Source organism: Pristiophorus japonicus, chromosome 12, assembly GCF_044704955.1.
Source record: "Pristiophorus japonicus isolate sPriJap1 chromosome 12, sPriJap1.hap1, whole genome shotgun sequence".
Classification (NCBI taxonomy): Eukaryota; Metazoa; Chordata; class Chondrichthyes; family Pristiophoridae; genus Pristiophorus; species Pristiophorus japonicus.
This window is the reverse complement of record NC_091988.1, coordinates 30,053,955-30,081,522: the sequence shown is the minus strand read 5'-3', so window position 1 is coordinate 30,081,522 and position 27,568 is coordinate 30,053,955. Positions and strand designations below refer to the sequence as shown.

Below are 27,568 nucleotides of genomic sequence, written 5' to 3'. Positions count from 1 at the left end.
CATAAATTAATTATGGGTGACTGGCAGTAATTAACACATCACATTATTAAAAGAGTACTTAGACTGAAATAGACAAGACTTAATTTTCTGTGGTGAGTTTAGTTTGTGTCTACCGTGCAAATACAGCAAATTCAATGCATTTCAATGGTGAGCTGCCATTTTTGCACAGTTAACCGTGCAACTCAGACAGCAACTTTTGGATATTTGAGTTCATCCACACATCTGCCCCTCGCCTGAAGTTGCTGTACCACTTGCACATAATTTATGGCGATGCCATTTGCTCACTGTTATTTTGACAACACATTATAGCTCATTATAATTAACTTTTACCTGTTGCGGCGAGGGTGGCGATCAAGCGGCACAAATGGCCCAGATAATTTTGGCGCGGCATAAAATCTAGCAAAATTCACTTGCGTCATCATTCTGTGCTAGAATTATGGCGTACATAGAATTCCATTCAATGTACAGCACAGAAACAAGCCTTTCCCAACTTGTCTGTGCTGGTGTTTATACTCCACACGAGTCTCCTCCCATTCCATCTGCCTCATCTCAGCCTTTCCGCATATCTTTCTATTCCTTTTTCTCTCATGTAGTTGTTTAGTTTCTTTCTGAAGGCATCTAAACTATTTGCCTCAGCCACATCCTGTGATAGCAAGTTCCACATTCTAACCGCTCTCTGAGTAAAGAAATTTCTCCTTATTTTCCTATCGGATTCATTAGTAGTACTTTAGAAGTTATCAGTTCACTTGCGGGATTGCAAATTATACAAAAAGAATTCTGATTTACCTTAATGGATGATACTCCAAACAGAAAATAAAAATTGGTGGATAAATTAGAGTTCGCACATTTTGGCATTGCACAGTATAGCAAATACCGTGGTAAAAAGACAGTAACGAAATAAATATCATGTATTTTACTTGCAAGAAAATAAGATGAAATACAAATAACAAAAGAAATATTGAGCTGGTTTGATGTCTCATACAAGACTTGGCCTTGGAAAAATTCTTGCAGAGAGTTTTTCTCTAACCTGATTGAATTTTTTGAGGAGGTAACCAGGAGGGTCAATGAGGGTAGTGCATACGATGTAATGTATATGGACTTCAGTAAAGCTTTTGATAAGGTCCCACATGGTAGACTTGTCACGAAGGTTAAAGCCTATGGGATCCAGGGCAAAGTGGTAGGAAGCAAAGGGTAATGGTTGATGGATGTTTTTGTGACTGGAAGGATGTTTCCAGTGGGGTTCCGCAGGACTCAGTACTGGGACCCTTGCTTTTTGTGGTATACATCAATGATCTAGATTTGAATATAGGGAGTATGATTAAGAAGTTTGAAGATGACACTAAAATTGACTGTGTGGTTGATAATGAAGAGGAAAGTCATGACCTGCAGAAGGATATCAATCTACTGGTCAGGTGGAAGAGCAATAGCAAATGGAATTTAATTTGGAGTAGTGTGAGGTAATGCACTTGGGGAGAGCTAATAAGGAAAGGATACACACATTAAACGGTAGGCCACTTAAAAGTGTGGATGAACAAAGGGACCTTGGAGTGCTTGAAAGTAGCAGGCCAGGTGGATAAGGTGGTTAAGAAAATATACGGAAAGCTTGCCTTTATTGGCCAAGGCATAGAATACCAGGGAGGTTATGTTTAAATTGTATGATACTCTGGTTAGGCCACAGCTGGAGTACTGCGTGCAGTTCTGATCACTGTATTATAAGAAGGACATGATTGCACTGGAGAGGGTTCAGAGATTTATTAGGATGCTGCCTAGAATGGAGAATCTTAGCTATGAAGACAGATTGGATAGGCTGGGTTTGTTCTTATTGGAACAGAGGAGGCTGAGAGGAGACCTCATTGAGGTGTATAAAATGTTGAGGGCCCAGATATAGTGGATAGCAAGGGCTTATTTCCCTTGGTGGAGGGTTCAATTACGAGGGGGCATAGTTTTAAGGTTGTTGGTGGAAGGTTTAGAGGGGATTTGAGGGGAGGCTTCTTCACGCATAGGGTTGTGGAGGTCTGGAACTCACTGCCTGGAAGGGTGGTGGATGCAGGAACCCTCACCACATTTTAAAGGTGCTTGGATAGACACTTGATGTGCCGTAACCTGCAGGGTTATGGACCTAGAGCTGGTAAGCGGGATTAGACTGGATTAAACTGGCGCAGAATGGATGGTAAGTACTGCAGGGAATCTAATATGGCCAAGGTGATCTCCTGGACTAGTTTTGATCGCCTGGATAGGTCGGAGAGGAATTTTCCCAGATTTTTTTCCCCCAGTTGGCCTGGGTTTTTTTATCTGTGTTTTTTGCCTCTCCCAGGAGATCACATGGCTCCAGTTGGGGTGGAGTGTAGAATGTTGCAGTGCAGGGGGTGTCGCAGTTGTGTGGGGCGGACTGGTTGGGCCGGATGCTCTTTACCTTTCCACCATTGTTCATTGTTCATAGGTTTATATGTAACCTTCAGGGCTGCTAACCGAGGGCCGTGTGGCTCTTTGTCGGCCGGCGCGGACACGATGGGTCGAAATGAGTTTGTGAGTTCCTTCTGCACTGTAGATTTCTATATTTCTAGAATCAAAAGCTAGCTTGCAGATAATGGCGGTTCCACTGTAGCCCACTGAATTTCATACAATCTGCTATACTAAATGCCGTAGATGTGCCGTAAATTTTCAGGACATTCCAGGCAAATTCTTTTAGTGTTGGCAATTCTCCTTCCTTAAGGAGATTTAATACATTGGGTAGTTTTGATGTTGGGGTTGAAAGGCCAATTACCATTTCTTCTTCTGTTTTCTTGTGTTCTATAATAAACATATAAATTCCAGTTATGAAGTACTAAACACATGAATTCCATCCATGTAACAATGCACTTACTTTCTATCTATGCACTAATAGTCTTGTATTAGTGTTCAAGTTTCATATTTATGGTTCTGACCTGGACAGTGATTCAGCACTGATTTGTCTGGTGCTTCCTAGATGTATGATCCTGCTAGCAGCAGATTACAAATCGATAATACAAATCAAGAAGTTCTTTTCCAGTAATTTTAGACTTCACAGGGCCTTGCTAGATACTGTAATTATACACAGCAATGGTCACTATTTTTCATATATTCCTGTATTTTCCAGATCTGACTTATGGGTGGAATTCCCTGTGTATTTGTGCTCAGAGACACGCGTAACTTTGGTTTGAAGCAAATGCATGGCATAAAAGATTGAAGGAACTTGGGGAAATTATTATAAGCATCTAATTACATTATGCCCAAATTTCCTCGATCTTTTATGCCTGTCTATCGATCCGCGTTTGAACATGTCACGGCTCATTGGGCTGGAATTTGCGGTGGGTAATCACGGCGAACTAACAGTGTTTGCTGTTCTTATCCCTTTGAAACTGACCGTAACTTCAGAATGTAGCACATGCGCATCTAAAGGTGGAAATCCTGAAATTACGGTCAGTCATTCATTGTTCCGACACTGGCTGTGCTTTGGACATGTCCCCCTGCCCCCCACCCCGAGCCAGAATCAGTGAAACTAACAAAAACATGGGCGTTTCCGCGGTAATAGCGCAGTTAAATACCCCATTAAATGTTAGACCTTGTTGGATTAGGTGCAATTGTGGATTTAACAGTGTATTTACTGCTAAACAAACATTATGGTCCTGAAAAACTAATTTTAATTTAGTGGAGTGTCAAATTTCTCCATTATAATAAAAATGTCAATTTTTAAGACATTTTAAAAAAATTATTTATTTTTAAAATTTGTTCATATTTATTTCAGGTTCAACTTTATCCACATGTGAGAGTCCCAATCTTTGTTTTGCTCTCTGTAACATTTTTTTAAGTCTGGATGAAAGCTGATTCTCATTTCCTGCTTCCCTGTCTCTGAAAATTCTGCATTGTGATTGGTTGCTCGACAGATTGTTGACATGACAACAGAGCGCATTAGGGATTCCCCACTATAGAGCACTGCAATCCCTTACATGTTGGAAAAGACAAACTGCTCCCCACAGAAATAGCGAGATCACTGTGGGCAGCTTTCTTTGAGGCCAGCAGCGAATGCCTTTACTTTTCTGCTGACTGCAAATTCTGGGCCTTTATAATGGCTTTGTCCCCAAGTAAAAATTGGTTCAAACCGAGTGTAAAAGTACACCCATAATTTTAGATGCAGGAGCAAACAGTCATTTTTCTGGTGTTTTATTGTGAATTTTAAGTGATTTAAAAAAAAAAGCCCTGACTGAAACCTGCAGTTTATTCTCTCTTTCTTTGAATGCATTTTTATGCCATCAATATGTCACCGATGTTATGTATGCAAACCTCACCAATGTGTAAGACTTGCCACCAGGGGACACACCTGTGGGAGACCTATGGGGCAACTGTGCACCCTGGGCAAGCAGGTATAAAAGGCAATCCACCATGCTGCTTCCTCACTTTGGAGTTACATTAAAGAGACCAAGGTCACAATGATTTGAGCTTACAACACAATCTTGTGCAGTTATTCTGAACATAATAATTGGCGACAAACTACAGATCATGAACTTTCATGCGGTAATGGCTGCCGTTGGTATTCTTAAGAGATTTATTGAGGGTGATGATTGCGAAATCTTCGTTGAGCGTCTCGACCAGTACTTCATGGCCAATGAGCTGGACACGGCTGAGACGGCGGTCAAGTACAGGGCGATTCTCCTCACCGTATGTGGGTCTTCGATATATGGCCTCATCAAAATTCTGCTGGCACCAGTCAAACCAACGGACAAAACTTGCACAGAGCTGTGCACGCTGGTTCGGGAACATCTCAAACCGAAGGAGAGCATCCTAATGGCCAGGTATCGCTTTTATACATACCATCGCTCCAAGGGTCAGAACGTGGTGAGCTTTGTCGCCGACCTAAGACACCTTGTGGGACAGTGCGAATTTGCCGGATCTTTGGGGGAAATGTTGTGGGACTTTTTTGTGCTAGGAATCGGCCACGAGGTCATTCTTCGCAAACTGCTGTCTGCCCAATCCCTAGATCTGAATGAAACAGATATCTTCACAGCATCGAAGCCCATCGGTAAGTACTGTGCATAAAATAATGCTTTCAGCAGGCAGAACCGTACATGGCAGGGCCTACACAACCGCAGAGGCCAGGCCTAGGGTGACTCAGAGGCCTCTGTGGGGTGTGAATGTGTATCCAGTAACACCACGTTGGTGCTGCGGGGGCAGTCACAGAGCCCATCAATGTCGATTCAAGCACTATGTGTGTAAGGGCTGTGGAACAATGGGGCACCTCCAGCGAAAGTGCAAACGACCGTGACTCACCACGTGGCAGAGTCAGCAGAGGACGACCGATCCAGCGTAGATCACGCTGAACGAGCAGAAGAGGCAACTCAACCTGAGGATGAAGAGAAAGTGTATGGGGTATACACCTTCACCACCAAAAGTCCTCCGATAATGTTAAAAGTTAAACTTAACGGCATTCCAGTCTCCATGGAATTGGACACGGGGGCGAGTCAATCAATCATGAGCCAGAAGGCTTTTGAGAAACTGTAGGGCAACAAAGCACAGAGGCCAAAACTGAGCCCGATTCACACAACACTGCGCACGTACACCAAAGAACTCATACCTGTTATCGGCAGTGCGGCAGTGAAAGTATCATACGACGGAATGGTGCATGATTTACCACTATGGATTGTACCAGGTGATGGCCCAACGCTGTTCGGCAGAAGCTGGCTAGGAAAGATCCGATGGAACTGGGACAACATCAAAGCTCTGTCTTCAGTAGATGACGCCTCATGCACCCAGGTGCTAAACAAATTCCCGGCGTTATTTGAGCCAGGCATCAGCAACTTCACAGGTGCCAAGATCCATCTTGTTCCTGGGGCACGGCCCATTCATCACAAGGCCCAAGCAGTCCCATATATGATGCGAGAGAAAGTTGAGATCGAGCTCGACAGACTTCAACGAGAGGGAATCTAATCGGCAGTCTAGTTCAATGAGTGGGCCAGTCCAATCGTGCCAGTGCTAAAGAGCGATGGGACGGTCAGAATCTGTGGGGACTACAAGGTAACGATCAACTGAGTCTTGTTACAGGATCAGTACCCACTACCTAAAGCGGAGGACCTATTCGCAACGCTAGCAGGGGAAAAGTCGTTCACCAAGCTGGATCTAACCTCTGCTTACATGACACAGGAGCTGGCTGAACCATCAAAAAAATTGACGTGCATCAACACGCACAAAGGACTGTTCGTGTACCACTGATGCCCCTTTGGGATTCGCTCGGCTGCGGCCATCTTCCAGAGAAACATGGAGAGTCTGCTGAAATCGGTTCCATGCACCGTGGTGTTCCAAGACGACATCTTTATCACTGGTCACAACACCACCGAACACTTGCACAACTTGGAAGAGGTTCTAAAGCGACTGGACAGAGTGGGACTCAGGCTGAAACGCTCCAAGTGTGTTTTCCTGGCGCCAGAGGTCGAATTTCTGGGGAGAAAGATTGCGGCAGACGGCATCAGACCCATGGACTCCAAGACGGAGGCCATCAAGAATGCACCCAGACCACAGAATGTGACGGAGCTGCGTTCGTTCCTGGGACTCCTCAACTATTTTGGTAACTTTCTACCGCGGTTGAGCACTTTGTTGGAACCCTTGCATTATTGCCACGCAAGGGTGACGATGGATTTGGGGTAAATCTCAAGAGACAGCCTTTAATAAGGCCAAAAACCTGCTATGCTCTAACAAGTTACTTATATTGTATGACCCATGTAAACGTTTAATACTAGCTTGTGATGCGTCGTCGTACGGGGTCGGTTGTGTGTTACAGCAAGCAAATGTGTCGGGCAAACTGCAACCATTTGCATATGCGTCCAGAAATTTATCCAAGGCTGAACGAGCCTACAGTATGGTTGAGTAAGAAGCATTAGCATGTGTATACGGGGTCAAGAAAATGCACCAATACCTGTTTGATCTCCGGTTTGAGCTCGAAACCGACCACAAACCGCTTACTTCACTGCTCTCAGAAAGCAAAGGTATCAACACCAATGCTTCGTCCCGCATCCAAAGATGGGCACTAACATTGTCTGCATATGGCTATGTAATCCGCCACAGACCAGGCACTGAGAACTGCGCTGACGCCCTCAGTCGGCTGCCATTGCCCACCACCGGGGTGGAAATGGCGCAACCCGCAGACTTGCTTCTGGTAATGGATGCTTTTGAGAGCGAGGAGTCACCCGTCACGGCTCGCCAGATCAGGACCTGGACTAGCCAGGACCCTTTGCTATCACTAGTAAAAAGCTGCATCCTCAATGGGAGCTGGTCGGCACTTCCCGGGGAAATGCAAGATGAAATTAAGCCGTTCCACCGACGTAAGGATGAATTGTCCATCCAATCGGATTGTCTCCTAAGGGGGAATCGTGTGGTTTTGTCAAAAAAAGGCAGGGAAACGTTTATACGCGACCTACACAGTATCCACCCAGGCATAGTCATGATGAAGGCTATCGCCAGGTTGCAAGTATGGTGGCCCAGCATTGACTCGAATTGGAGTCATGCGTACACCAATGCAACACTTTCTCACAGTTGAGCAACGCACCCAGGGAGACCCCACTGAGCCTGTGGTCATGGCCCTCCAAACCGTGGTCCAGGTCCACGTAGATTTTGCTAGCCCTTTTCTAGGAAAGATGTTTCTAGTAGCAGTGGACGCTTACTCTAACTGGATTGAATGTATAATAATGTCATCATGTACATCCACTGTCACCATTGAAAGCCTCAGGGCCATGGTCGCCATCTATGGTTTGCCCAACGTCCTTGTTAGTGACAATGGACCGTGTTTCACCAGCTCGGAATTCAACGTGTTCATGACCCGCAATGGCATTAAGCATATCAGGTCTGCCCCATTTAAGCCTGCATCCAATGGTCAAGCGGTACGGGCAGTCCAAACCATCAAGCAAAGCTTGAAATGCATAACGGATGGCTCCTTGCAGACCCAGATATCTCGGACCTGCTCAGCTACCGGACGCGCCCTCACTCGCTCACCGGGGTTCCCCCTGCAAAATTGTTAATGAGGAGAGTACTCAAAACCAGGCTCTCCTTAACCCACCCGGATCTCAGTGATCACGTAGAAACCCGGCGGCACCGGCATTATGTGTACCACGATCGCGCGGCTGTATCGCGTGACATTGAGGTTAATGATCCTGTGTTTGTTCTCAATTACGGTCATGGTCCCAAATGGATTGCTAGCACTGTTTTAGCCAAGGAGGGGAATAGAGTGTTTGTTGTTAAACTGTTGAATGGGCAAACGTGGAGAAAGCACTTGGATCAGGCCAAACTGCGATTCACTGACAACCAAGAACAGTTTGAAGAAGACTTTACCATCTATGATCCACCAACACACACCCAACCAGCAATCGACCTCGCTGTCGACCACGAGGATGAACCCACCATGCCCGACAGTCCGATCAGACCAGCCGCACGGCCGTGCAGCAATGATCCAACCAATCACCCATGCCAGGACTTCAACTCAGGTGATCGACCTGGAAACGCAGAGCGCCTGATCGCCTCAACCTGGAAATAACTTGTACATAAGACTTTGGGGGGGGGGGATGTTATGTATGCAAACCCCACCAATGTGTAAGACTTGCCACCAGGGGGCACACCTGTGGGAGACCTAAGGGTCACCTGTGCACCTGGGCAAGCAGGTATAAAAGGCAATCCACCATGCTACTTCCTCACTTTGGAGTTACATTAAAGAGACCAAGGTCACAATGGTTTGAGCTTACAACACAGTCTTGTGGAGTTATTCTGAACATAATAACATTGAACGTTGAAAAGCTTCCACAATTGCATGTTCTTAAATATGCTGTGCATAATGTGCATGAATGATGGTTAGATGTCTTGAAACTTTAATTTTCATACTTCAAAAAGGATTATATGGTGTGAATTCCACGCTTTCCTTGGTGCCGATTGTGTAGCTGATTTCTGCTCGTTTGCACCGATTTTTTGAGATTCCCAGTACAGTCAGGTGTAAATTGACAACAGCAAAATTGGCATAATTTCGGGTGTAACTTCCCAATTACTTGCAAGCATTTTAATAATCTACCTAGAGTTGCCGCTGGGTTATAGTTACAACCGTACAGCGTGACCTGGGGACTTTGCATTGCATCTGCCTGGCGCGGTGACTTCCCGAGGTCACAGGGGTCTGTGGCTGTAGCGCACCGGGCTGGGCGGAGGTTTCCGGCAGCTGTATCTGCGTTGATCCGACGCAGGGCTGTAGGACCCGGCGGACGCCGCGCGGTGCCAGCTCCAGCGCTCCGGTGAGGCAGCTCTCAGTCGGCGGCCGCTCTCCCCTCACATGCCCGCCAAGCGCGGTGCCTTCCTCACAATGGCGTTCATGGAGAAGAAGAGCCCGGGTAAAGTGCTGCTGGACGACACGGTGCCGCTGTCCTGCGTGATCGAGGCCAGCCAGAACCTGCAGTCGCACACGGTGAGTACCGAGTACCGAGCGCCGGGGCGGGCGAGGGTTTAGGCCGCGCGGCGGCGGCGGCGGCGGCTCGGATGGGAAAGCCCGCGGGGGTTTGGGGCTGATGCCGGCTTGGGTTCGGACTGGCTGTCGGTTGGTCGGGGCAAGAAGCCGGCCCGGGGACCGGGGCTGGCCGGTTACCGGGTCGCGCTGTCGCTGAGCCGCGGAGGTCGGTGCCCGGAGGCTCTGCCAGCGGCCCTGCGGCTCGCCGTGTGTGTGAGCCAAGCGGCCGCGCTTCCAGAGTCTTCTGCCGGCGATCCAGTGACCCTGGAGAGAAGCCGTGGGCAAAGCCCCGACTGTCCACCACTTGTGCTGGGAAATAGTTCAATCCTCCCCATGTTCAGTGATGACTATCTGCTTGTATCACCGAGTTGCACAATCTTTGGATTGGCATGTTCGACACTGCCAAAGGGTGACAACAGCCAACGCAATTTGGTCTACTTCATTCATTGCTATAATTCTGTGAGGTTATGCCAGTAGAAATGTGTTTATTCATAAGTTTTATATTTTTTGTTATCTATATCTTTACTTACTAACTAAAAGCAGATGTAGTAAAAGCCGTTCAATCATCATCATTTAGTTAACAACCACCTTTGAGTTGGCAGGAACTGGTCATGTATAAACAGTGTAGAATTTTATTGTACGTAAAATTTAAAAATCCCACTGCTAAAGTGTGGAGTTGCTTGGGTATATATGTTTAAATCTCTCCAATCAGGTTTCTGTCCCAGTCACAGAACTGGAAGGACCCTAATCAAAGTCATAAATGATATCAGGATATCTCTTTTTATTTTCCTTGACCTCTCTGCAACCTTTGATACAGTTAACCAACCCACCTTGCTCCAATGCCTCTCCTCCGTTGTCAAGCTCAGTGGGACTACCCTCGCATGGTTCCACTCCTACCTATCCAATCCTAGTCAGGGGACATTCAGCAGCAGTTTATTTTCCTGCCCTGAAACCATTACCTTTGGAGTCCCAGAAACATCTATCCTTGGCCCCCTTCCTTCCTTCATCTACATGTTGCCCCTTAGCAACATCATCTAAAGATGGATCAGGTTCTCATCATCATAGGCAGTCCCTCAGAATCGAGGAAGACTTGCTTCCACTCCTAAAGTGAGTTCTTTGGTGGCTGAACAGACGAACACGAGAGCCACAGACCCTGTCACAGGTGGGACAGACGTTCGTCGGGGGGGGAGTTGGGACTGATTTGCCGCACACTCCTTCCGCTGCCCACGCCTGCCCGCTTCACGCTGGTAGCATTGAGATTCGGAGAGCTCAACTCCCTCCCGGATGCACTTTCTCCATCTAGGGTGGTCTTCGACTAGGGTGTCCCAGGTGTCAGTGGTGATGTCGCACTTCAGGGAGACTTTGAGGATGTCCATGTAACGTTTCTGCTGCCCACCTTTGGCACGTTTGCTATGAAGGAGGTTCGCGTAGAGCAATTGCTTCGGGAGTCTCGTGTCTGGCATGCGAACTAAATGGCCTGCCCAGCGAAGCTGATCAACTGTGGTTCGTGCATCAATGCTGGGATGTTAGCCTGGACGAGGACACTGATGTTGGTGCGTCTGTCCTCCCAGGGGATTTGCAGGATCTTGCGGAAACATCGTTGGTGATATACCTCAAGCGACTTGATGTGTCTTCTGTACATCGTCCGTGCCTCTGATCCTTACAGGAGGGCGGGTATAATTACAACCCTGTCGACCATGAGCTTGGTGGTAGGTTTGAGGGCTGGTCTTCGAATGCACTTTTCCTCAGGCAGCCGAAGGCTGCACTGGCACACTGGAGGTGATGTTGAATCTTCGCATCAATGTCTGCCTTTGTTGACAAGAGGCTCCCGAGGTATGGGAAGTGGTTCACGTTTTCGAGGGCCGTGCTGTGAATCTTGATGACTGGGGAACAGTGTTGTGCGGCGAGGACAGGCTGGTGGAGGACCTTTGTCTTACGGATCTTAAGCGTTAGGCCCATGCTTTCATATGCCTCGGTGAATACTTCGACTCTATTCTGTAGTTCAGCCTCAGAATGTGAGCAGGTGCAGGCGTCGTCCGCGTACTGCAGTTCAATGACAGAGGTTTGGATGATCTTGGACCTGGCCTGGAGGCGACGTAGGTTAAACAGCTTCCCACTGGTTCTGTAGTTTAGTTCCACTCCAGCAGGGAGCTTGTCGACAGTGTTCTATGTGTACTCTGACAACAATGTGGATAAATGTGAGGTTATCCACTTTGGGGGCAAAAACACGAATGCAGAATATTATCTGAATGGCGGCAGATTAGGAAAGGGGGAGGTGCAACGAGACCTGGGTGTCATGGTTCATCAGTTATTGAAAGTTGGCATGCAGGTACAGCAGGCAGTGAAGAAGGCAAATGGTATGTTGGCCTTCATAGCTAGGGGATTTGAGTATAGGAGCAGGGAGGTCTTACTGCAGTTGTACAGGGCCTTGATGAGGCCTCACCTGGAATATTGTGTTCAGTTTTGGTCGTCTAATCTGAGGAAGGACGTTCTTGCTATTGAGGGAGTGCAGCGAAGGTTCATCAGACTGATTCCCGGGATGGCGGGACTGACATATGAGGAGAGACTGGATCAACTGGGCCTTTATACATTGGAGTTTAGAAGGATGAGAGGGGATCTCATAGAAAGTTATAAGATTCTGACGGGACTGGACAGGTTAGATGCGGGAAGAATGTTCCCGATGATGGGGAAGTCCAGAACCAGGGGACACAGTCTTAGGATAAGGGGTAGGCCATTTAGGACTGAGATGAGGAGAAACTTCTTCACTCAGTGTTGTTAACCTGTGGAATTCCCTACCGCAGAGAGTTGTTGATGCCAGTTCATTGGATATATTCAACAGGGAGTTAGATATGGCCCTTACGGCTAAAGGGATCAAGGGGTATGGAGAGAAAGCAGGAAAGGCATACTGAGGGAATGCTCAGCCATGAAAGGCTGGTGCAGGCTCGAAGGGCCGAATGGCCTACTCCTGCACCTATTTTCTATGTTTCTATGATTGGTATGTTTTAGAGACTGAGCAGAAGGAGCTTTATGTTGCATTCATCCATGCCTGTGTGCTAAAAGTACTGAAATCCTGAAAAGAATTCAATAAAAGGTTGAGGTAATGAATTAACTGTCACTGCTATACTGTAAAATACTGTACCGCGACCTTTTTCAGTCCACAAAAATGGAGTTGAGTATTAAGTATTGTACCCCAGAACATGCCACTTTTAATTTTAAAAAGAGCAGGTAGTTTCATGGTATAATTAGTTACCCAACGCATTTCCTTTCAGTTTCAATATGAAATGCAACTATATTGGAGAATTGAAAGTTAAGCAGACGTGTATCAGTAAAACTAAATTAGAAACATCTATTTAGTGATCATAACCATTCTAACCACATGATTTAATGATTGTTTTTTTCGTTATGTGGAAAAATATACTGAAATTTGAACTTCGTTAACCTTCAGAGTGCTAAACTTCCTTTTCAAAATGTTAAATTATGGGGCCAAGTTTCGGCCTGAGTTGCTCCTGTTTTTTTGGAGCAACTGGTTTAGAATGGAGTATCTTAGAAATTTGAATTCTCGGCATTTAGTTTGCTCCAGTTCTAGTCAGTTAGAACAGTTTCACTTTGGAACAGAATTTTTTTTTCAAAAGGGGGCGTGTCCGGTCACTTACGCCTGTTTTCAAAGTTTAGGCAGTGAAAACTTACTCCAAACTAACTTAGAATGGAGTAAGTGAAGATTTTTGTACGTTCGAAAAAACCTTGTCTACACTTTAGGGGGTGGGAGGAACGGTGGGGGGAGGGAGGAGGGAGGAGGAACGGTGGGGGGAGGGAGGAGGAGGGGTGGGGGGAGGGAGGAGGAGGGGTGGGGGGAGGGAGGAGGAGGGGTGGGGGGAGGGAGGAGGAGGAGGGGTGGGGGGAGGGAGGAGGGGGAGATTGTAGTGGGAGAGAGGCGAGGGAGGGGTGGGGGGAGGGAGGGAGGAGGGGTGGGGGGAGGGAGGAGGAGGAGGGGTGGGGGGAGGGAGGAGGAGGAGGGGTGGGGGGAGGGAGGAGGAGGAGGGGTGGGGGAGGGAGGAGGAGGAGGGGTGGTGGGGGGGGAGGGACGAGGAGAAGAGGGGTAGAAGGAAGGAGAGAGGAGGGAGGGAAGGAGAGAGGAGGGAGGGGGGATGGGGAGGGAGAGAAGGAAGCTGGATTTACAGGTAGGTGGCATCGGGTCTCGGGGGGGGGGGGGTCGGGTTGGGGGGGGGAGGGTGCAGTGGGAGAATCGCGGAGGTCGGGGGAGGGGGGGGGTCGTGGAGGTGGGGAGGGTGCAGTGGGAGAATCGCGGAGGTCGGGGGAGGGGGGGGGGTGGGGAAGAGTGTCGCGGAGGTCGGGCGGGGGGGGGGAGAGGGAGAGAGAGTCACGGGGGGGGCGCGGAGGTCAGGTCTGGGGGGTGGGGAGCGGAGGTCGGGTCGCCGCGGGGGTCGGGTCACCAGTGGGGGGCGGGGGGGAAGCAGAGGTCGAGTTGCCGGGGGTGGGGGGAGGCGGAGGTCGGGTGGGAGGAGCCTTATCCACGCAGCCCCAGTGAGGCCATTTGGCCAGGGTTAGGGGCTGCGTGCTTCGGGCCCCTCCCACAGTTTTGGGCGCCTGGAGTTACTGCACATGCGCGCCCACTGTAGCGTACATGTGCAGAGGTCCCGGCACTGTTTTCAGTGCAGGGACCTGGCTCCGCCCCCCACAGCTCGTGCTGCGCCGCACCCGGCTCCAGAGGACCTGCAGGGAGCCGGAGAATAGGTAAGTTTTTTTTCGGTGCACTTTGTGGCGTGAAAAACGGGTGTCCAGGTCGGCGCGGCCCGAAACTTGGGCCCTATGTTCTGTACACTTGTATAATAAAATAACATTACATAATGTATAACATTTTATTCCCCTCCCCCCCCTTCTCAACTTTGATTCACCATGCTACATTGACAGGGTGGGCAAGTGATCTACTTTAAGACCTTTGTCATTGTTGCTCGAGGTAACCACTAGGAGGCTTGGAAGAATTACCTGGGGTGACATGGCAACTGAGTTTCTTTACTCAACTGTGGAAGCTGATCTGCCTTCCCCCCCCCCCCGCCCTCTCTTTCTCCTCGCCCCCCCCAAAAAAACCCTGAGACTGTTACGTCACTGAAGTAATTTGCAGGCATAAACCTGTGTACTGTTCGCAAAGTATGTTGGTGCTGAAATGTCCCCCGCTATCATTCCAGTCTGAAATGTATTCAATTTTGAATGCCATCTAAGGAGGAGTGAGTGTTGATGCTGAAACATTGAATTGTAGGGACCTTGAGTGAGACCAGGTATTTGACTGAATCCATTAGGAATTTAGCTTGACTAACAGCAACGAGTAGTTAGACGCAGGTTTTCATAGCTCCCAAAGCTGTTACCCTAATTCAGATATCCACTTGAATCTTCCATCTACCTATTTTTGAACAGCTTTTAAATTGCTGTCATAAGCTTTTAAAGTGGGGACAGTAGCATAGTGGTTATGTTACTGGACTAGTAATCCAGAGGCCTGGACTAATAATCCAGAGATGTGAGTTCGAATCCCACCACAGCAGCTGGGGAATTTAAATTCAGCTAATAAAATACATCTGGAATAAAAAGCTAGTATCAGTAATGGTGACCATGAAACTATCAGATTGTCGTAAAAATCTAACTGGTTCACTAATGTCATTTGGTTCGGTATTCACTAAGGAGGACACAAACAACTTTCCGGATATAAAAGGGATCAGAGGGTCTAGTAAGAAAGAGGAACTGAGGGAAATCCTTATTAGTCAGGAAATTGTGTTGGGGAAATTGATGGGATTGAAGGCCGATAAATCCCCAGGGCCTGATGGTCTGCATCCCAGCGTACTTAAGGAGGTGGCCTTGGAAATAGCGGATGCATTGACAGTCATTTTCCAACATTCCATAGACTCTGGATCAGTTCCTATGGCTACCCTCCACTCCAATGTAACCCCACTTTTTAAAAAAGGGAGGGAGAGGGAAAACAGGGAATTATAGACCAGTCAGCCTGACATCGGTAGTGGGTAAAATGATGGAATCAATTATTAAGGATGTCATAGCAGCACATTTGGAAAGAGGTGACATGATAGGTCCAAGTCAGCATGGATTTGTGAAAGGGAACTCATGCTTGACAAATCTTCTGGAATTTTTTGAGGATGTTTCCAGTAGAGTGGACAAGGGAGAACCAGTTGATGTGGTGTATTTGGTCTTTCAGAAGGCATTCGACAAGGTCCCACACAAGAGATTAATGTGCACAGTTAAAGCACATGGGATTGGGGGTAGTGTGCTGACGTGGATTGAGAACTGGTTGTCAGACAGGAAGCAAAGAGTAGGAGTAAATGGGTACTTTTCAGAATGGCAGGCAGTGATTAGTGGGGTACCGCAAGGTTCTGTGCTGGGGCCCCAGCTGTTTACGTTGTACATTAATGATTTAGACGAGGGGATTAAATGTAGTATCTCCAAATTTGCGGATGACACTAAGTTGGGTGGCAGTGTGAGCTGCGAGGAGGATGCTATGAGGCTGCAGAGTGACTTGGATAGGTTAGGTGAGTGGGCAAATGCATGGCAGATGAAGTATAATGTGGATAAATGTGAGGTTATCCACTTTGGTGGTAAAAACAGAGAGACAGACTATTATCTGAATGGTGACAGATTAGGAAAAGGGGAGGTGCAACGAGACCTGGGTGTCATGGTACATCAGTCATTGAAGGTTGGCATGCAGGTACAGCAGGTGGTTAAGAAAGCAAATGTTGGCCTTCATAGCGAGGGGATTTGAGTACAGGGGCAGGGAGGTTTTACTACAGTTGTACAGGGCCTTGGTGAGGCCACACCTGGAATATTGTGTACAGTTTTGGTCTCCTAACTTGAGGAAGGACATTCTTGCTATTGAGGGAGTGCAGCGAAGATTCACCAGACTGATTCCTGGGATGGCGGGACTGACATATCAAGAAAGACTGGATCAACTGGGCTTGTATTCACTGAAGTTCAGAAGAATGAGAGGGGATCTCATAGAAACGTTTAAAATTCTGACGGGTTTAGACAGGTTAGACGCAGGAAGAATGTTCCCAATGTTAAGGATGTCCAGAACCAGGGGTCACAGTCTAAGGATAAGAGGTAAGCCATTTAGGACCGAGATGAGGAGAAACTTCTTCACCCAGAGAGGGTGAACCTGTGGAATTCTCTACCACAGGAAGTTGTGTAGGCCAATTCACTAAATATATTCAAAAAGGAGTTAGTAGTAGTCCTTACTACTAGGGGGATCAAGGGGTATGGCGAGAAAGCAGGAATGGGGTACTGAAGTTGCATGTTCAGCCATGAACTCATTGAATGGCAGTGCACGCTTGAGGGGCTGAATGGTCTACTCCTGCACCTATTTTCTATGTTTCTATGCTTAGGGAAGGAAATCTGCTGTCCTTACCTGGTCTGGCCTATATTTGACTCCAAACCCACAGCAATATGGTTGACTCTTAACTGCCCTCTGAAGTAGCCTAACAAGCCACTCGGTTGTACCAAACCGCTACAAAGAAGTGTCACGGACTGCAGCAGTCTTGAGGCAGCGATGCCCACATCCTGTGAACAGATTAAAAAAAACATCTTTGACAAGAATTGAGCATGAGTGATAAGGGTAAAGGTTTTGAGGTGAAGAACCAGTGTCACTTTGTTTTACTGCAAACTGGTTTCCTATTGGGGCCTGACTTGTTAAGACTTCTGTATTACCATATTTGTTGGCTGCACTACAGTAATCCAAAAGGTTGTGAATTATTCTTGGTTTCAAGTACACTCATTGGAAAGGATGTGACTGAGAGAAACAGCCCTGACTACTTTTAATTGTGTTGCTGTAGAACATGCTTCATTTCTGCCCAACATTTTTAACCTTGCTATAAATTAATCACAGCATTCGTCATACGCACTATATCGGTTTCTGGATAATTCTGTCGGCAAAGGTTTAAAAATTAACTTCCTCCTTTCAGATGTTATTTATTTATAGTATGGAAAGGAATATAAGTGTTCTTCAGCTGACTCAGCCAGGTTCAGTTTCCTTTCTTGCATTATTGGTTGTTGGGAGGAACTGGAGGTTTTTAACCATAATATTCTCCTGTGGTTCTCTAAGATGAAACTGGTTGGGCGCACGGTGTGGACATTCTGTATGTTGAGTGACCGCCTGCCGCATGACCTCCTGTTTTTGGTTCCTTTATCCAATCTGTCAGGCTGCATTCTTGCAGCAACTAAGTGACTTCTGTAATTTGGGTCTCCGAAGGCAATGATTATCGCTGTAAGAAGAAAAATACTGTAATTTTTAAAAAAAAATTTCACTGGGAATAAAGTTTGAAATGTAAAAAATAAAAAAAAATCAGTTAAGCTGTTTTATGTGCCAAATCTCACTGTCACCGCCAAAGGAATCCCCAGAAGCTCGGATCAAGTTTGAGTTTCCTGTGAATGGGGTCTCCAAACCTAAAACCAACTTGGGAGTAATTTGCTTCTGAGATCCATGATGGGATATTGTGCTGTTATCGAAACATAGAAATTTACTGTGCAGAAGGAGGCCATTTCGGCCCATCGTGACCACGCTGGCCGACAATGAGCCGCACGACCCTTGGTCAGCAACCCTAAAGGTTACATATAAACCTATGAACAATGATGGAAAGGCAAAGAGCACCCAGCCCAACCAGTCCGCCTCACACAACTGCGACACCCCTTATACTAAAAACACCTACACTCCACCCCAACCGGAGCCATGTGATCTCCTGGAAGAGGTAAAAACCCAGGCCAATTTTGGTAGAAAAAATCTGGGAAAATTCCTCTCCGACCCGTCTAGGAGATCACCCTGGCCGTATTCGATTCCCTGCAGTATCTTCCACATACTGTCTTCCATCCCTTATTATCCACATTATATCTCCCATGGGCATGTTTTTCACTTCATATGTTCTTTTGACTTGAAAGCATTCATTGCCTATTTCCAAATATTGTGTCGGGCCCTAAATTCTGCAATTCCTTCCCATAACCTCTCCATCTACCTTTCTGCTTCTTGAAGGCACTCCTTAAAACCTACCTCATGACCAAGCCCTGTCCTAATATCTCCTTATGTGGCTTGGTATCAAATTTTGTATAATAACGCTCTTGTGAAGCGCCTTGCGATGTTTTACCATGTTAAAGATGCTATATAAAAACAAGTTGTTGTTGTTGTATCTCTGAGTCATCAGAGGAACATTCCATGTAGTTTTGTTGCCGGGCATCATCATCTGTCAATTCGCCTGTTGAGGTATGTATCCTGTTTATCCAGTTACTATGTTCAGTGTGGGATTTTTTTTTTTGTTTTCCTTTCCTGCTGCATTGTTTACTCTTGGTTGATATGCTCCTGTTTATATACTTTAAACCAAAAATCGTGAAAAAATGCTGCATAACTTCATTAACAGAAAATTAGAGAAAAAAAAATGTTTTCTATGATAACGGTTCAGGGGTTATCGTGTAAAACGATGTCCGTGTAAGACAACATAGCGTGCACTATTTTTATCTTTAGTGAATCTCACGCTCAGTCTTGGTAACCGCTCTTGGCAAGTTATCAAGGCAAAGCCAACAAAACTACCTTGTTAAACCAAAATTTAAAAATACAGCTGAACTAGGTGATCTGAACCACACTGGCAGCAGAGGAATTGTAGTTTGCCTCCGCATCCTTGGTTATTGAAGGGACTATCAGGCAAAGAATGCAGGTTTAGCTCAGATTGCAAGTGACCCGTTTGGCACAGCATCCCCATGCACCTCCACTCTCAGTGTGAGAACCACAACCTAGTACCCAAACTTTCTTTCCTTAATTCAGGGTCACTGAAGCCAATTGTGGTTTCTGAGGTCACACTAAGAATGCTGTTTTCGGTTGCTATCTGATAACTTCCCTGGTGAACATCAAGTGAGTACAAGAGATGTTGATAGAGAAAATTGGCAAAAGCCTCGCTAAAGTTGATCATTCTTGCCCACTATATGGGGGAGGAGAGGAGTGGAGGGACAAATCTGCTCTTCCTACTTCAGTTTCGTGGAGTAGCCTGTAAATAGAGTGATTCTGGCAAATTCATCCAGATTGCACAAATAGTGTATTTATGCCATTGAGTGTGGGACTGAGGTATAGGAGACCCTTTCCATGTCGTAAGTCTGATTTTAAAATGTTACAATTTTAGGCGTATTTAGTAGTCACAGAGCTATTTGTGCTAGTCCCATGGTTCATTGTGAGCTTTGTTCCTGTTTAGGAGGTTTTCAGGATATAGGAGTGTGGAAAGATACCTGAGGTTGTTTGACATAATGGCCGAGAATTTGCAGTAGTAATAATGGCGAGGCTTTTGCCGTTCACCGTTATTACTGTGTAAAACTGACAGCAACTTCTGGCGTCTGCACGTGCGCAGTTAAACACAGAAATGCGGACGTTACCGTCAGTGATGTCCTGCTCCTCCACAAGGTGCACTGTTACAGTCCTCGCAGATGGAATCATTAGAAATCACCAATTTGTCATGAACTCAACTATTTACGCACTTCTCGCTTAAGCCTCATTCATTCAGTTTTGATTTTTCTTCTGAAAAAATAAAATTATTTTTAATGAAGATGAGTGAACTTGCTCCCTGCCTATAAAGAAATGTGCTTCCCGTAACGTACGTTATTTTAAAAGAATGTGCATGAAGTTGCTAAGTCCCTGACTTGTGTAGGAAGCATCGGAAAACATGAATAAAGTCACAAATGGCCCAAAAAGAAAATCATCCTATTACTTCATTTCAGGAGAAATCCAACATCTCGCCTATCAGTCTTGTTAGCAGTGACCATCACACAATCATTGTGGAGACAAAGTTACGTCTTCAAACTGAGGACATCCTCCATTATGTTGTCTGTACGTACTAAATGGGATAGATTCAGAACAGATCTTGAGTTCAAAACTGGGCATCCAGGAGGCGCTGTGGGCCATCAGCAGCAGAAGAATTGTATGCTACCACAATCTATAACCTCATGGCCCGATATATTCCTCGCTCTACCATTACCATCAAGCCAGGGGACCAATCCTGGTTCAATAAGCAGCACAAGGTGTTCCTAAAAATGAAGTGCAACCTAAAAATGAGGGGAAGCTGCAACACAGGACTACATGCATGCGAAACAGCAGAAGCAGCACGCTATAGACAGGGCTAAGCGATCCCGCAATCAACAGATCAGATCAAAGCTCTGTAGTCCTGCCACATCCAGTCATGAATGGTGGTGGACAATAAAACAACTAAAGGGAGGAGGCTCCATGAATATCTCCATCCTCAATGATGGCGGAGTCCAGCATGTGAGTGCAAAAGACATGGCTGAAGCGTTTGCAACCATCTTCAACCAGAAGTGCCGAATGGATGATCCATATTGGCCGCCTCCTGAGGTCCCCACCATCACAGAAGCCAGTCTTCGGCCAGTTCTTTCACTCCACATGATATCAAGAAGCGGATACAGCAAAGGCTATGGGCCCTGACAATATTCCGGCTGTCATGCTGAAGACTTGTGCTCCAGAACTAGCCGTGCCTCTAGCCAAGCTGTTCCAGTACAGCTACAACACTGGCATCGATCAGTCAATGTGATAAACTGCCCAGGTATGTCCTGTCCACAAAGAGCAGGACAAATCCAATCTGGCCAATTACCATCCCATCTGTCTACTCTCAATTATCAGCAAAGTGATGGAATGTGTCGTTGACAGTGCTATCAAGAGGCACTTACCAATAACCTGCTCACCGATGCTCAGTTTGGGTTCCGCCGGGACCACTCTGCTCCAGACCTCATTACAGCTTTGGTCCAAACATGGACAAAAGAGCTGAATTCCAGAGGTGAGGTGACCGTGACAGCCCTTGACATCAAGGCAGCATTTGACTGAGTGCGGCATCAAGGAGCCCTAGTAAAATTGAAGTTAATGGGAATCAGGGGGAAACTCTCCACTGGCTGGAGTCATACCTAGCACAAAGGAAGGTGGTTGTGGTTGTTGGAGGTCAATCATCTCAGCCCCAGAACATCGCTGCAGGAGTTCCTCAGGACAGTGTCCGAGACCCAACCATCTTCAGCTGCTTCATCAATGACCTTCCCTTCATCATAAGGTCAGAAGTGGGGATGTTCGTTGATGACTGCACAGTGTTCAGTGCCATTCACAACGCCTCAGATAATGAAGTAGTTCATGTGCATGCAAAAAGACCTGGATGACATTCAGGCTTGGGCTGATAAGTGGCAAGTAATATTCACGCCACACAAATGCCAGGCAATGACTATCTCCAACAAGCAAGAGACTAACCGCGACCCATTGACATTCAACGTCATCACCATTGCCGAATTCCCCATTATCAACATCCTGAGGGTTACCATTGACCAGAAACTTAACTGGACCAGCCACATAAATACTGTCACAACAAGAGCACATCAGCGGCTGGGTATTCTGTGGCGAGTTTCTCACCTCCTGACTCCCCAAAGCCTTTCCACCATCTACAAGGTACAAGTCAGGAGTGTGATGGAATATTCTCTGCTTGCCTGGATGAGTGCACCTCCAACAACACTTCAGAAGCTCAACACCATCCAGGACAAACAGCCCGCTTGATTGGCACCCCATGCACCACCTTCAACATTCATTCCCTCCACCACCGGCACACTCCATCATCATCATCATCATCATCCATCATCATCATCATCATAGGCAGTCCCTCGGAATTGAGGAAGACTTGCTTCCGCTCTTAACATGAGTTTTTAGGTGGCTATACAGTCCAATACGGGAACCACAGTCTCCGTCACAGGTAAAACAGATAGTCAGTCGTTGAGGGAAGGGGTAGGTGGGACTGGTTTGCCGCACACTCTTTCCACAGCCTGCGCTTGATTTCTGCATGCTCTCGGCAACGAGACTTGAGGTGCTCAGCGCCCTCCTGGATGCACTTCCTCCACTTAGGGCGGTCTTTAGCCAGGGACTCCCAGGTGTCAATGGGGATGTTGCACTTTATCAGGGAGGCTTTGAGGGTGTCCTTGTAGCGCTGCTCACCTTTGGCCCGTTTGCTGTGAAGGAGTTCACAGTAGAGCGCTTGCTTTGGGAGTCTCGTGTCTGGCATGTGAACTATGTGGCCTGCCCAGCGGAACTGATCAAGTGTGGTCAAGGTTTCAATGCTGGGGATGTTGGCCTGTTTGAGGACGCTAACGTTGGTGCGTCTGTCCTCCCAGGAGATTTGTAGGATCTTGCGGAGACATCGTTGGTGGTATTTCTCCAGCGACTTGAGGTGTATACTGTACATGGTCCATGTCTCTGAGCCATATAGGAGGGCGGGAATTACTACAGCCCTGTAGACCATGAGCTTGGTGACAGTTTTGAGGGCCTGGTCTTCAAACACACTTTTCCTCAGGCGGCCGAAGGCTGCACTGGAGCACTGTGTGTACCATCTACAAGATGCACTGCAGCAATTTACCAAGGCTTCTTCAGCAGCACCTACCAAGCCCACGACCTCTACCACCTAGAAAGACGAGGGCAGCAGGTACATGAGAATGCCATCACCTGCAAGTACCCATCCAAGTCACCCACCATCCTGACTTGGAAATATATCGCCGTTCCTTCATCGACACTGGCTCAAAATCTTGGAACTCCCTCTGTAACAGCATTGTGGGAGCAGCTTCATTCACCACATGGACTGCAGCGATTCAAGAAGGCGGCTCAACACCACCTCCTCCTCCAGGGCAATTACGGATGGGCAATAAATGCTGGCTTTGCCAGTGACGCCCACATCCTATGAATGAATAAAAACAAATCTCAAATCATGAGGCTATCAGACAAACTCTTTAAAAATCATGAAATCAGTTTTTTTGTGGTTTATAAACATCATTATGGCTATATTTAATCTGGAACAGGTCGCAACTCTTAGAGGAACTATATTACATGTGTCTTGTGTTAGAATTTGCTCTGTCAGGTGTCCCATCAAAGTTAATCAAAACATCTCGGGGTCGTGCTAATATTAGAGATTAGTCAGGCCAATGGTGGAGTAAGAACGTAAGAACATAAGAAATAGGAGCAGGAGTAGGCCATTTGGCCCTTCCAGCCTGCTCTGCCATTCAATAAGATCATGGACTCAGCTCCACTTCCCTGCCCGCTCCCCATAACCCTTTACTCCCTTATCGGTCAAAAATCTGTCAATCTCCGCTTTAAATATATTCAATGACCCAGCCTCCATAGCTTTCTGGGGCAGAGAATTCCATAGATTTATAACCCTCAGAAGAAATTTATTTTCTTCTCATCTTAGTTTTAAATGGGCGGCCCCTTATTCTAAGACTATGTCCCCTAGTTTTAGTTTTCCCTATGAGTGGAAATATCCTCTGCATCCACCTTGTCGAGCCCCCTCATTATCTTATATGTTTTGATAAGGTCACCTTTGATTCTTCTGAACTCTAATGTGTATAGGCCCAACCCATTCAACCTATCCTCATAAGTCAACCCCCTCATCTCCAGAATCAACCTAGTGAACCTTCTCTGAACAGCCTCCAATGCAAGTATATCCTTCCTTAAATACAGAGACCAAAACTGTACGCAGTACTCTAGGTGTGACCTCACCAATTCAACACCGCCTCCAGTGTGCCAGTGCAGCCTTCGGCCGCCTGAGGAAAAGAGTATTTGAAGACCAGACCCTCAAAACTGCCACCAACCCCATGGTCTACAGGCCCTCCTGTATGGCTCGGAGACATGGACCGTGTCCAGTAGACACCTCAACTCATGGAAAAATATCACCAATGATGTCTCTGCAAGACCCTACAAATCCCCTGGGAGGACAGACGCACCAACATCAGCGTCCTCGTCTAGGCGAACATCCCCAGCATTGAAGCACTGACCACACACGATCAGCTCCACTGGGCAGGCCACATAGTTCACATGCCAGACAGGAGACTCCCAAAGCAAGTGCTCTACTCGGAGCTCCTTCACGGCAAACGAGTCAAAGATGGGCAGCGGAAATGTTACAAGGACACCCTCAAAGCCTCCCTGATAAAGTGCAATATCCTCACTGACACCTGGGAGTCCCTGGCCAAAGACTGCCCTAAATGGAGGATGTGCTGAGCACCTCGAGTCTCAACACCGAGAGGATGCAGAAATCAAGCGCAGGCAGCGGAAAGAGCGTGCGGCAAACAAGTTGCACCCACCCCTCCCCTCAACGACTATCTGTCCCACCTGTGACAAAGTCTGTGGCTCTCGTATTGGACTGTTTAGCCACCAAAGAACTCACTTCAGGAGTGGAAGCAAGTCTTCCTCGATTCCAAGGGACTGCCTATGATGATGTACCTGCATACTAACTTTTTGTGTTTCATGCACAAGGACCCCCAGGTCCCTCTGTACTGTAGCACTTTGCAATTTTTCCCCATTTAAATTCTAATTTGTTTTTCTATTATTTCTGCCAAAATGGATAACTTCACATTTTCCCACATTATACTCCATCTGCCAAATGTTTGCCCACTCACATAGCCTGTCTATATCCCTTTGCAGATTTTTTGTGTGCTCTTCACAATTTGCTTTCCCACCCATCTTTGTATTATCAGTAAACTTGGCTACATTACACTCGGTCCCTTCATCCAAGTCATTAATATAGATTGTAAATAGTTGAGGGCCCAGCACCGATCCCTGCGGCACCCCACTAGTCACTGTTTGCCAACTGGAAAATGACCCATTTAGCCCCACTCTGTTTTCTGTAGTTAGCCAATCCTCAATCCATGCTAATATATTACCCTCAGCCCCTTGAGCTTTTATCTTGTGCAGTAACCTTTTATGTGGCACCTTATCAAATGCCTTCTGGAAATCCAGATACACCACATCCACTGGTTCCCCCTTATCCACCCTGCTCGTTACATCCTCAAAGAACTCCAGCAAATTTGTCAAACATGATTTCCCTTTCATAAAACCATGCTGACTCTGCTTGATTGAATTATGCTTTTCCAAATGTCCCGCTACTGCTTCCTTAATAATGGACTCCAGCATTTTCCCAACGACAGATGTTAGGCTAACTGGTCTTTCGTTTCCTGCTTTTTGTCTGCCTCCTTTTTTAAATAGGGGAGTTACATTTGTGGTTTTCCAATCCGCTGGGACCGCCCCAGAATCCAGGGAATTTTGGTAGATTACAACCAATGCGTCCACTCTCTCTGCAGCCACTTCTGAAAGTGGCATGAAAGTAGGATGAAAACAGATGGGTCAAGACTCATCTCATGTGAAGTGTTAATGGCAGATTGGCCAGAACAATAGAGTTACCGAAGTTAACACCTTAGCAACTATTAGCAAGGTCACGTTAACTATCTAAAATTCTCCAGGTCATCTGTTCCTTTACGTTAAATTGATTAACAGTTAAACCAAAGATGGCCATTATGTCAAGGTCTAGAGTTTTGGAGAAAAGTAACCTCACTTCAATATAAACCTAGGCAAAGTCTCGTGTATCCCATGTTACCTCAATCAGGTTAGTCAGACACCATTTGCCTTATTAATCCATCTGAACCACAGGAGCAAATTTAACGTCTCATCCCAAAAACAAATAGACTGGATATTGTTGGTGGAAGGAAGACCCTTGATGAACCAAATGACTTGTTCTGTTATGTTTTATTATTACACCAGACATTAGCAATAACTTTGTTTCCAACATTAGTTGGAGATGGTGAGAAACTAAAGCTGGAGTTAATGTGTACTAAGTGCAAACATAAACCCGTACAAGACTCAAGCCTCCCGCCTTTAGTACCCTCAATTATCTCTTGGGTTATACCACCACTTTTTCATTGAAGTGCAGCCAACACCACTTTCCATGGGAGCAAAATCACTTGTTGAACTGCGGCCTAATTTAAGATTAAATCGTGTTTCCCTTTCTTTCATCCACCGTCTTGGTATTGTCCAGCTTTAATCAGACACTCATTCACATCTATGAAAGCGTTGTATTTCTCTTCTCAGTCTTTTACGAAGTAATCTTAATCTATTAACCTTGACCGTGTTGGATTAAACTGTAACAGGGCTTTACACTTAATTATTCAACTCTGCAAGAGGGAGAATTAGTAGCTCAATGAGTTAGGAAACTGTATTTTCACTTCTGGGATCTGATCCAGGCCAGAGTGATGGGATGAGAATCACTCATTTCTGCTGCTTGAAAGGATAATCTCAATCTGGTTCTTAATTGATACATGTCCACAGTGCAGAACTGTTTATAGAATGAAGCTAAAATAATGATAAAAGAAATGTCATGGTGCAACAGTAGATTAGCTTTAAGGCTTGTTGTTGAATCAGTGTAGAGGCACAACTATACTTTATATCTCCTGAGTGCAATACTTAACTTGGGGATACTCGATGCTGACATAGAACACACGTTATTGGATTTCTTCAAATTAATGACTCGGATTATGTGGTCAGAAGTGAAGGAACGACGCTGCCTACTGACTTTTTGTGGGCTTTTAAGCGGCAACTAACCGTTACTAAAGATCCTTTTCAGCGCGGCACCCTCTACAGCGGATCTGTGCATGTGAACTTGACAAGCAACAGCATGCAAATTAAATACAGAGCGGGAAAGAATGCTGGGATTAAGAGAGAGACACATAAGAGACAGAAAGAAAAAGTTAACAATGAATAAAAAAAATTCTCCAACAATTATTAAATTCTAAAGGAATGAGACTCCACACTTGTAAAATTAAATTTTCAGGGCCAGAGAGATTGTTTGGCAGTAATTAAGACTTTTCTCGCCGTTAAAAGTTCACTTACAGCTGAATGCACTAGCCCTAATTTTTTTGCCGTGTTAAGTGGGTAAGTACCGCAACTTTATGTCTTTCATGTATTTTAATACCAAATTTAATGGAGCAGCGAAGCTTGTGGAGGAGCAGGGCAAATTATACAGCAACTTGCTGATTTCCACGTTTAACTGCGGCTGTGCAGATGCCGTAAATTGCATCGATTCACTCTGATAACGGTAAGCCCTGATAGCCTCACTGTTCTCGTATGGCAAAATCTGGGCCAATGCCTTGCCTTGATGCATGCAAAATTCAGAGCCACCTTTGCTGAATTTTCTGGCGTATGATTCCGTGGATGCTCAACCCAAGAGGCCATTCTTCACATGTGAAACTGAATAC

The 27,568-nt window shown here is 46.3% G+C and overlaps 1 protein-coding gene across 3 annotated transcripts in view; it reads left to right on the top strand.

The window, feature by feature from the left end:
• Nucleotides 1–27,568, top strand: part of LOC139277163 (PX domain-containing protein kinase-like protein) — a 127,696-nt gene that overhangs the window by 17,103 nt on the left and 83,025 nt on the right. Inside the window, exon 1 of one of the 3 annotated variants that reach the window (XM_070895246.1) lies at nucleotides 9,202–9,442. The exons of 1 other annotated variant lie outside the window; for it this stretch is intronic. In XM_070895246.1, coding sequence (XP_070751347.1) covers nucleotides 9,311–9,442 — 132 coding nt within the window. In that variant the 5' untranslated portion in view covers nucleotides 9,202–9,310. Of the gene's footprint in view, nucleotides 1–9,201; nucleotides 9,443–27,568 lie in introns of those variants that run through there. One more of the 3 variants, XM_070895245.1, reaches the window with a different exon arrangement.